We start from the raw sequence: 10,711 nt of genomic DNA, 5'->3' as shown, positions 1-10,711 counted from the left end.
AAAAAAAAAAAAAAAAAGGTCTGGAGATACAGCTTAGTGGTAAAGTGTACCTGGGTTCAATCTTTATTACCAAAACAAAAAAAATCTAACACAGTGGGCACCATAATATGATAAATTTATAAACTACAAGTACTTTATTCATTTGTTTTGATTTGTGTTGTTTTAAATATTTATTTTTTTGTTGTAGTTATTTTATTTATATGTGGTGCTGAGAATCGAACCCAGGGCCCCGCATGTGCCAAGCAAGTGCTCTATCGCTGAGCCACAACCCCAGCCCTTGATTTATGTTTTTTAAGTTACCACCTTTAAATGTACATTTCTTACATAAATATAAAGTTTTTAAAAATTACCATATGGTAGCTTTAAGTTTGTTCCTGAAGTATGTGCCACTTTATCTGACTCCTAAATACCTAGCCACTTTATGAAAAGAAAAAGTTCATTTTTTTTTCAGTTTAAAAATTTTTTAACTGTGGTAAAATATACATAAAAAAATTTACCATAGTAACCATTTTAAAGTATGTGGTTGAATGGCCATTGAGTATATTCACACAGTTGTTGTCACTCTACCCTCAACCATCTGTCCCCAGAACTGTTTTCATTTTTCCAAACTGAGTCTTCATTCTTCATAACCATTAAACAACTTCCTAGCTTGCCCAACCCTGCCTCTTATCTATGGCAACCACCATTCTACTTTCTATCTGTATGAATTTGACTACTTTGAGTATTTCATGTAAGTCAAAATACAGCATTTATCCTTTTGTTATTGGCTTATTTCACTTAGCCTAATGTTCTCAGGGTTCATCCATGTTGTAGCATGTGTCAGAATATTCTTCCTTTCTAAGGTGAAATAATATCCCATTGTATTATATACTGTATTTTGTTTATTGATTTCACCTGCCAGTGGACACTTGAGTGGCTTCCACCTTTAGTTAAGTATGACTATGCTGCTATGAACATGGGTATAAGAGTATCTGAGTCCCTCCTTTTATTTCTTTTGGATGCCCAGGAGTAGAATTGCTTCATATGGTAATTCTATTTAATTTTTGTAGGAATTGCCATATGGTCTTTCATTTTACAATACTACCAGCAGTACACAGAGGTTCCAGTTTCTCTACATCTTTGCCAACAGTGGTTATTTTTGTTGGATTTTTCTGTAATAGCTATCCTGATGGGTGTAAGGTGGCTGCTGCTTCTTGTTTTGATTTGCATTTCCTTAATGATGTTGAACAACTTTTCATGTGTTTATTGGCCATTTATATATCTTTTTTGGAGAAATACCTATTCAAGTTATACCTGTGTCCGTTTTTTAAATGGGTTGATTGTTGTTTAGTTGTTATCGTTCTTCATATGTTCTGGTTATTATAATAACCAGATAAATCAGATACACTTCCCATTATTGAGTTGCCTCATGCTGTCAGTTTTGCCCTTGGATGCATAAAATTTTTAATTTTGTGTAGTCCAGTTTATCTGTGTGTGTGAGAGAGAGAGAGAGAGAAAGAGAGAGAGACAGACAGAGATAGAGAGATACTGAAGGTTGAACTGAGACCTTGTACTTGCTAGGCAATCACTCTACTACTGAACTACATCTCTAGCCCTTTTTATTTTGAGTCAGGGTCTCACTAAATTGCCCAGGCTGGCCTTGAATTTGAGATCATCATGCCTGGGCAGTCTATTTATCGTTTTTGTCACCTGTGCTTTTGGTGTTATCCAAGGAATCATTGCCAATTACAATGTCGCAAAACTTTTCCCATTTGCTTCTAAGAGTTTTATAGTTTTAGCTTTTATGTTTGGGTGTTTGCTTCCTTTTGAATTGATTTTTGCATATGACGTAAATCAAAAGAACTAATTAATCAAGAACTAATTAACTTCATTCTTTTGAATATGGATATTTTAGAAAGTTATTTTTTATTATATCTGTTTTTGTTGTCATATGTTGATTTTGCCACATACATTTATGTCTTGCTGAAATCCCAAAGAGAATTTTTAAAAACAAAAGCAAAATAGAAGCATATAGCTTTTATAAAAATAAATTGGCAGTATTATTATCTTAGATAAGGGTTCATCTCATTGCCTTTTTTTGTGATGTATACTGTGTACTTTTGACTTTACTTCTTTCTTTCCTCTACAGATTTTCTCAAGGTCAGCAACTTGTGACCAAATTAGTGACTGCTCCTGTAGCTTGTGGGGCAGTCATGGTACCTAGTACTATGCTCATGGGTCAGGTGGTGACTGCCTATCCTACTTTTGCTGCACAACAGCAGCAGGCACAGACACTGTCAGTAACGCAGCAGCAACAGCAGCAGCAGCAGCAGCAGCAACAGCAACAGCAGCAGCAGCAGCAGCAGCAGACTTCCCAGGAACAGCAGCTTCCTCCAGTTCAGCAACCATCTCAGGCTCAACTGACTCAAACACCACAGCAGTTTTTACAGGTAACTCTTCCTACAAGAAGCCACCTTAAACCTATTTATAATAGAATTAGGTGCTAAATTAAAGGTTTGTAAATTATCTCAAAAACTCATAAAAGTTTCTGTACAATTTAAATCTCTACGAAGATAGAAAGCTTGTCCTGGGTAGCCATTGTTTTCCTTCTCTTCATTGAAAGACTTTTAGCCCTGCCATTGGTATACCAAGTGATCTGAGCTGCAGGGTAGAATAAGTAATTTTGGGCCTATATGAGGGTACTTTTATAAAGCCTATTTTCCTCTCTGGAACTACAGTTTCTGGAAGTCAAGCAGAGACTCCTTTCTCTGTCTATTTCCTTTCTCAATACCCAACAAATTCTGTCCTGCATAAGCAGGGGTATAAAAGGGATTTCTGTATCAGCCTACATATTATCTTAAATTATTTTGTTGGAATAAAGTTTATTGGAATTTTTCTGTTATAAATAATGTCAGAGGAGAAATAGTGGCGGTACACAGTATGTGTTATAGTTACAACTTGGATTCTAAAATCAGACTGTCCTGAGATTGCGTCACTGCTATACCACATATTGTGTGACCTTTGGCAAGTTAAACTGACCAAGCCTCACTTATTGCCTGGATGTGATAATAGTTCACAGATATTTAAAAAGTATAAATAGCTGATTGTAGTATAATGCACCTAACTAGCTGTCATGTATAACCACTATGTTGACAAATGTAATAAGTACTCAGATTAACCAAAAAACAGATATGTGGGTAAATTATATAGGATCTCCTTATCCAAAGGTTACAGCATAAGTTACCTATGGCAGGGTTGTCAGCAAAGAAATAAACAGAAACAGTCTCTGGATCTCAGTACCCTCACTTGGAAGTCCAGCTCTTTCCCTTCCCTTTTACCTTGAGCACGTTTGTATGTAGATTAGCCTTGATTTGTACTGGAGACCACCTCATCTGGAACAGGCACTTGTCATCAGTTTCACAGTTATACAACTAGAATATTCAAAAGTATACTATATATTAAAAAGTAAATACAGCTTTAATTTATCACTGTTTGTATCCTAGTCCAGATGTAAAGCTTGTTTTGATGATGTGGAAGACAAAAACAGATTAGTTGCCAAAATACATCTGGTAGTCATATAGTCTCTTAGACCTTAAGTCTGTACTGTAGCCATTAATAAATGGCTTTGCTATTAATATAAAGTAATAAGAATTTAAAACAAGTCCTAAACTATTATCTAAGGGAAATATATCCAATGATAATTAAGCAGAAACTTATATAAAAAAAGAGGATTTGCCTTAAGATCTCAGTCTATCAAGGAAGAAAGACCTCTAAAAGAATTAACCTTCTCTTTCTTGATTCTCCCAAAAAAGGCACCTAAAGATATCCATAAAAAAGATGAGTGATGCCCTTCATAAATATACTTACTTGTGTATAATAAATGTACAGTTTGCTTTTTAAAATTGTTTATCTGTCCCAAAATGTACTTAAGTTGTAATCCTGTAAGACTCCTACATATCCTGAATTCATCTCACACATAGTTTTGCTAATAACAGAGAGAAAGAAAACTCTAAAGGTCCTTACCAAAAGCTTAATGGTCTTTCAGGTTTAAGAGAGAGAGAGAGAGAGAGACTCCTTCATACACACTCACAAACATCACCCACAACAACTCCATTTTAAAATTAAGAATCTTGCAGCAAATGTATTGTCTTTGGGAAGGACTTTAAAATCTTAACTTTCTTTTAGCTAGTTTCATATATATCCTGGAGATACATTTATAAATAATATGCCAGAAGTAAAAACTTGGTAAAAGAAATTGAGGTGCATAGAATTGAGACTTGCATCAGGTCAGGTAACTTGTAAATGGCAGAGCAAAACCCAAATGCGGGGCTTCTGACTACAGATCCTGGGCCTTTTTTGGTTTGAGCTGTTTTTGTTGTAACATCCTAAGAATGTGTGGTTTCTCTCAAGACATTAGTTGCTTTCTATACCATGAAATCTCCAGTCCAGATTCCTTCGAAAAGTGAAATTTTTGTTATATTTTCAGAAAGGAAAAGCTTCTTAAGCATGCAAAAATATGATTTTAATCTTAGAGAGCAAAAATGTCCCTTGGATAGTGCACAACTTTAGCAAATCTTATGTGCACAGTATAATGGAGAGGGTAAAATAGTGTTGGGTAATACATTGATTTTTCCTTTTTAGACTTCTAGGTTGCTCCATGGGAATCCTTCAACTCAGCTCATCCTCTCTGCTGCGTTTCCACTACAACAGAGCACCTTCTCTCAGTCACATCACCAGCAACACCAGTCTCAGCAACAGCAGCAACTTAGTCGGCACAGGACTGACAGTTTGACTGATCCTTCTAAGGTTCAATCACAGTAGCACAAGTACTTCCTCCAGCGCCAAAGGAGGAAGGTGGTGGTCCATAAACGTTGCTCAGATGACCTGAGGTTAGGAGGAAAAGTTCCAGCAGTTTCATGAGATACAGTATTGAGTGTTCTAGTTCCTGGAATTAGTTGGTAGGGAAAATGTGCCTAGTGCTATAGATGTACGTTAAAACCAGCCAGCAGAAGATGATCATAGGGACATAGCCAATTCTGACAGTGTTTCAGTTGCCCAGATATTTTTTGATGGAAAAAGAGTATATTGCCAAATGTTAAGAAGCTCAGCTATAAAATGACCTCCAGTGAATCAGAAAGGCACTAACAATGTTAGTCACTTCTAGTGGTCTGTGCCTGCTATCAAGTGTTACAGAGGACACACCACTGCCATGTCAGGGGTTTGCTTACAATGATGCCATGAAGATAATCTAGTAGTCAATAGCCCCCACCTTAAGCCCCTCTCCCTTTTCAGATAATGATGGAACAGTGATTTCAGAATGTTGTGTGGGTTTAAATTTTTTGTGTACAGATACTGTAAAAATATGTATATGTCTGGATGAAGGAGAGAAAGCAAAACATTGTGTAAGCTGCATGAAAGCATTCTCTCTTCCATATGAGTACATTTCATTAGATTCCGACACCATGTACAAACTGATACATCAGTCTCTGTTTTTCCTTTTGTTTACAACATAATAGTGTTCTATTCACTTTTCCAGGGCACAAGTCTTTTTGTTCATACTTTGGCTGTGATGTCACAGTTTGTTCAGTGAGGTATGATGTGCTGCTGGGAATGGATTTTTTTTCAGGTTAAATTATTGATACAACAAGACTTTCAAGTTATTCAGAAATATCCCTCATTTCATTATTTTTGTTTGAAAATAGGATTTGCACTGCTTTATTTTAGATGGTTGGGAGTTTGATCACATATTTTGATATATTTCATTGTTGCAAATATTTATGTAAATGGTTTTCAACAAGCCTGAAAGTAATTTCAAGAATGTTTCAGTTATAGGAATAAAATTTGCACACAAACATTATAGGCACTTTTTAACATTCCCAATGGTGGGAATTTTAACTTTTAGGATTTGTTGGAATCTTTTTATTATCCTTCACAATTTCAATGCTTCTTTTAGTCAGCAATGATTCAGGGTTATTTGAGGGGGGGGAACCCATAGTGCCTTGATTTTAATTCAGGTGATAACTCACCATCTTGAACTTATTGTCTGGTTTCAGTAGCAGTTTTTGAAACCTTAGTACATTTTTAACAGCATGTGGGTGTCAGTGTCATTATTCTCCTAAGTTCCTATGAAGACTGCTGTGAGTCTCTTGGACTGGGGTACAAATAATTTAGAAATAAAAAAGATGACAACCTAACACTACACACTTTAAAGGTTCCCAAATTTGTTTCCTAAATTAAACAGTCGCTGGGCGTGGTGGTGCATGCCTGTAATCCCAGCGGCTAGGGAGGCTGAGACAGGAGGATTGCGAGTTCAAAGCCGGCCTCAGCAATGGCAAGGCACTAAGTAATTGAGTGAGACCCTGTCTCTAATTAAAATATGTAATAAGGCTGGAGATGTGGCTTAGTGGTTGAGCACCCCTGAGTTAAAACCCAGGTACCCCTCCTCCAAAAGAAAAGACCCCCCAAAAAAACCCAACAAAACAAAAAACCCTAAACAGTCATTTAAGAATTACCAGTAAATATTGGCTCAATATAATATTGATATTTTTACCCAAAAAGGGCAAGTATTGGCTTTGTATTTCACTACATTGGGATATTGTAACTCACATGCTTTGTAAACATGAACTAAGATTTCATCTGGCAATATCATGTTCTAAAGGTAATAAATTTCAACACAAGTTACATATATTAAAAATAGTAATTTTTTAGATTTTATGGTACTAATACTGAAATTTACAACTATAGAACAAAAGATTAGTGGAAATTTCTTATTATAATATAAAAAATTATTACTAAAAAAGGGGAGGACAAATGTAATAAATCAAAATTGACCTTAAAAGAAAATGTAACAGAATTAAAGTTGTTAAACAGAAATGGTTTTGTGCAGTGAAAATCACCTACTGCAGAAGTACTAGATAAAAGGCTCAGGGGAATGCCAAGTCAGTTCTCTGTCCTTACCTTTGCTATCATCCTTGAGGGACAAATTGTTTTTCTGTAACAAAAACAAAACCATAACTGTCTATAATTAAATTAGAAAATTAATACTGTAAAAGAAAACAACCAAAGAAAATGGTACTTACCCTTCTGCAAAAGAAGTGTGACTAGATACCAGTTAGTAATTAACATATCATGGAGTTCTAGCTAAATGATCATCCAGAAGAGATTCCTGACATTCCCATGAATGTCAAGATTGGTTGTCAGAATGTGTGTACCTGAGCATATGTGCACATGGCAAAATCAGTGTTGTAAAATATGGCAATAGCATTGCTTTTCTCCCCTTCCAAATTGCCTTTCTTGACCTTATGCCATTCCGTATAAATCTTGAGTTGTGCCTCATTTATTTATTGGCAATACCTAGTGATAAGGACTTAGCTAACAAAAGATATGAACTATTGAGTTAAGGCTTGCCCTCTAAGTACCATACTTAAAAGAAAGATTATGAACTGTGAATACTATGTACTCAACAGAAGCAAAACAGGCCACAAAGTAAATCTGCAGATTATTTGTTTAACTCACATTCTTCAACTCTTAACTCCTTTAAATATTTTCCATCTTAACTGAATATTTGGGGAAGGAAAAAATTTATGTCACAATTCCTGTTGTTCTTCATGATTCATCTTTTTCCTGCTTGAAATTTACAGTTGCTAAATTTAAAGAAGCAGCCATGCTTTTTTTCCTTTGCTGTCAGTATGGAGTATTATGTTGGAAAAACTGTTCAGCACAAGCTGCCCCTTCTTTACTTTGGTTTCCTTGTGCTTCTCCTAAATTTGAGTTGCAAGGCTAGTCCCTGTCCCCTTCCTTCCCTGTGAGACTTAAGCATTGAGAGGGAGATTCAGCAGTTGTCTGTTCTGTATTCCATTTTCATAGCCAAAGTTGTTAATTCAAATCCCAAACCTAAATCATGAAAAGATACCAAATGGAACCTTTTTCAGCTTCCCTCTGCTTTACTCTCACAGGGATTCAGTTTCTCTTAAAAACATTTTATTCTGGGTGGCACTTTTTAGATAAGAAACTGTGGAGGTAAAGGAAAGATGCCAGCCCCCCTGCAGTTATCTTTCTGTGGACTGCTGGGGCACAGTGTGAGCCAGTATTGCCTCGCAAATACAAATGAGAACTGCAGGGATTAATAAAGTTGCTGCTGAGAGTGATGTCACACCAGAACCTAGACACTTGAAAAGTACTTGTTTTTGTTTTGAGTAAAATATGGGCAGAAAAGTAAATGTGGTGAATGGGGTGGAAGGGGCGGTGTAGTGTGAAAGTAAATACTACAGTTCAGTTTTCCGAACTACATCCTAAATTCAGGGGGTAATTTTAGAGTGATGTGCTCTGCTTTGTCACTTAGATGTGGCTTAGGAATGTACTAGTAATAAAAGGATGCCAGTGATCTTGACTAGTTTGTTAGAGAATATTTAGTGCAGAATAGTGTGTTTGAATTCTTCAGATGTGCTGTAGTTGTTGGTTGTTGCCTTAAAGCAGTCTCTTGAAGTTAGGAGCACTGAAGCAGTCTAGCTCTGTAAAGGGCATTGTGTTGAAGGGAGATATGAACCCTTGTTCGAAGCCTTAGAAAAGGACCCTGAAAATAGCCTAAAATGGTAGAAATTCTTTTCAACTGGACATTATTCTTTATGTTTGAAAATGTTTCCACTACACTGAGGCAAACTTTTAAGTGGACTACAGATAGAAAATTTAACTTTAGTTTTTCTACTTTTTTCTATTTCTTTGGTGATTGAAGATTTGTTTGAACATTTGTGTAAAGCTCATTCAAGTCTACAACCTTTCCTATATCTGTGGCCCTGTTCTTAGTCCCACAGGAGTCCACATTGGAAAGTATAAACACTGGATATTAATATTGCTGAGTGCATCTAGCCAGGAGAAAGCTGATTGGAACTTTTCAGTGGTGGAGAAAACACAGCACAAAGGCACTTGCCATTTTAATAGTGATTTGGAGAGAGAGATCTTTTTAAGTTTGTCTGAATTGGGTGAGCATTCTTCTAAAAGGAGCTTCTGAAGTCATTGCAAAGGAAAAGAGTCGACTATTTTTATAGCATATTTAATATATTTGTATATAACTATGAGTATAGTAGAAACCCTCCACATGCTTCCCACTTTTCTAATTTCCTCCCCTTTTTGCCATAGCCCTAGTATAGCCTCGTCCGCATGGGTAATGTGCCTATTGTCAGCCTACCAAAAGATAGTGCTGCTGCTTTTTGAGACAGGTGAGAAGACCAGACTCTCATGCCTGGGGATCCTTTATGGGAGGAATAGCACACACTTAACATACTGCAGTCTAAAAGCATCATTTTGAAATGTAACAAGCACTTTATTGCAATTATTCATTTTGATAAAGTTTATCTTAGGCATTAACCATTTCTAAAGGATCCCCAAATCATCACTTAGGTGAAATAATAAAATGACACATTTCTGAGAAATGTTTAGATCCAGTGAACCGTAGTAGGTTTATGGGAGTGATCTCAAGATAGCCAAATGAACTCTTGACTTTTGTTTTGAATGTGGTGGAATTAAGAGACTGTAGATGCCTAGTTCCATTTAAACACTATTGTAAACCTATCTTGCCTATTGTGTGGACACCAAAAGAGACCAATGAGCCTGTTTATTTTCAGAGGTCTAGGAAAATTTCATCCATGTGAGTAGATGTACTGAACTAATCTAAAAGTGATTGGTAGTGATATTTTAGAATACAGTAATTTCAAGAATTATTCTGAGTGTTTTAAATGTGCCCTGAAATGTTGGCATGTCATTTCAGCGTTTCCATTTGAATTCTCTTGTAATATTTTTGCACAAAAATAACTGAGAAAAAGACTACTTTGGTTGAAGAAAAAGAAAAGTATAATTTGGTCTTATTTTAATGTCTCCTGTGGAAGCACTGGGGATAAATTTTGTTGGTATAGTTATTAATTCAGGATATTTAAAACAGTGTTGAACAGCTCACAAGAAATTAAGCAAACTTGGATATTTAAAAATTAAAATACTTTCTTTCCATTTGACTGTTTTGCATAGTTTTTTCCCCCCCACACACTGTCATAACACTACATTCCTTGTTTTTCTTAAATAATACTTTGCAGGTTTTGATATTTTGTACAATGCCTGGGTTATTCCTAGGGAATGATCTTTAGCATAATAGGATATAGTTTCTAAGGAGACTATTAAGTAAAATTCCATCTCCACCACCAGCAAACACTGAGGTGCTGCATTAAATGACAATCAAAATAGTAAGTATTTAGAAAGTGGTTGAAAGAAGCAATTGCTTTGAAAGCAGTTCTCTGGGTTTCTTGAGTAAAAATCAGCTAAATATATTTATTTATATTTTTAGGTATCTTTGCATTCTGTTTTCTCATCTGTGATTTAAGTGTCATGTATCTAATTTGTGGTTGGTTGTTTTGCATCATCTTGTACTTGGAGAACTGGCCCTTATTTGGGGCTGTTGCTAGCTCTCTTGATGACTCCATGAACAATCCAAATCTGTTTCACTGCAGGATGGCAGTGGAGGGCCCAAATTCAGATGCCTCTACACTTCCCTCCTGCTCTCAAATAATTGAAGAAAAAAAAATTAAAAGGTAACTCCTTTAAACTCTGCTTTACATAACTCGGATCTTTTTCTAGTTTCACTTGCTGCCTTCTCTATTTTACAGGCACTTTTTGTATAATTACGTTCCCCAAATACAGCCAAAGGCCAGTATGACAGAACCAATGGCATACATTGCCTCTATTTTGT

At 35.9% G+C, this 10,711-nt stretch overlaps 1 protein-coding gene across 13 annotated transcripts in view; it reads left to right on the top strand.

The window, feature by feature from the left end:
* The window catches only part of Clock (clock circadian regulator), a 111,869-nt gene extending 101,886 nt beyond the window's left edge, over positions 1 to 9,983 (top strand). For all 13 annotated transcript variants that reach the window (XM_048784504.1, XM_048784498.1, XM_048784502.1 and 10 more), the window contains 2 exons: positions 2,129 to 2,429; positions 4,621 to 9,983. In XM_048784504.1, the coding sequence (XP_048640461.1) occupies positions 2,129 to 2,429; positions 4,621 to 4,800 (481 nt within the window). In that variant the 3' untranslated portion in view covers positions 4,801 to 9,983. The remainder of the gene's footprint in view (positions 1 to 2,128; positions 2,430 to 4,620) is intronic.
* The last annotated feature ends 728 nt before the right edge of the window (positions 9,984 to 10,711 follow it).

This window comes from Marmota marmota, unplaced genomic scaffold (assembly GCF_001458135.2).
Source record: "Marmota marmota marmota unplaced genomic scaffold, marMar, whole genome shotgun sequence".
In the NCBI taxonomy this organism is placed as follows: domain Eukaryota; kingdom Metazoa; phylum Chordata; class Mammalia; order Rodentia; family Sciuridae; genus Marmota; species Marmota marmota.
Note: the sequence above shows the minus strand (reverse complement) of the source record. Positions and strands in the feature narration are given on the sequence as shown.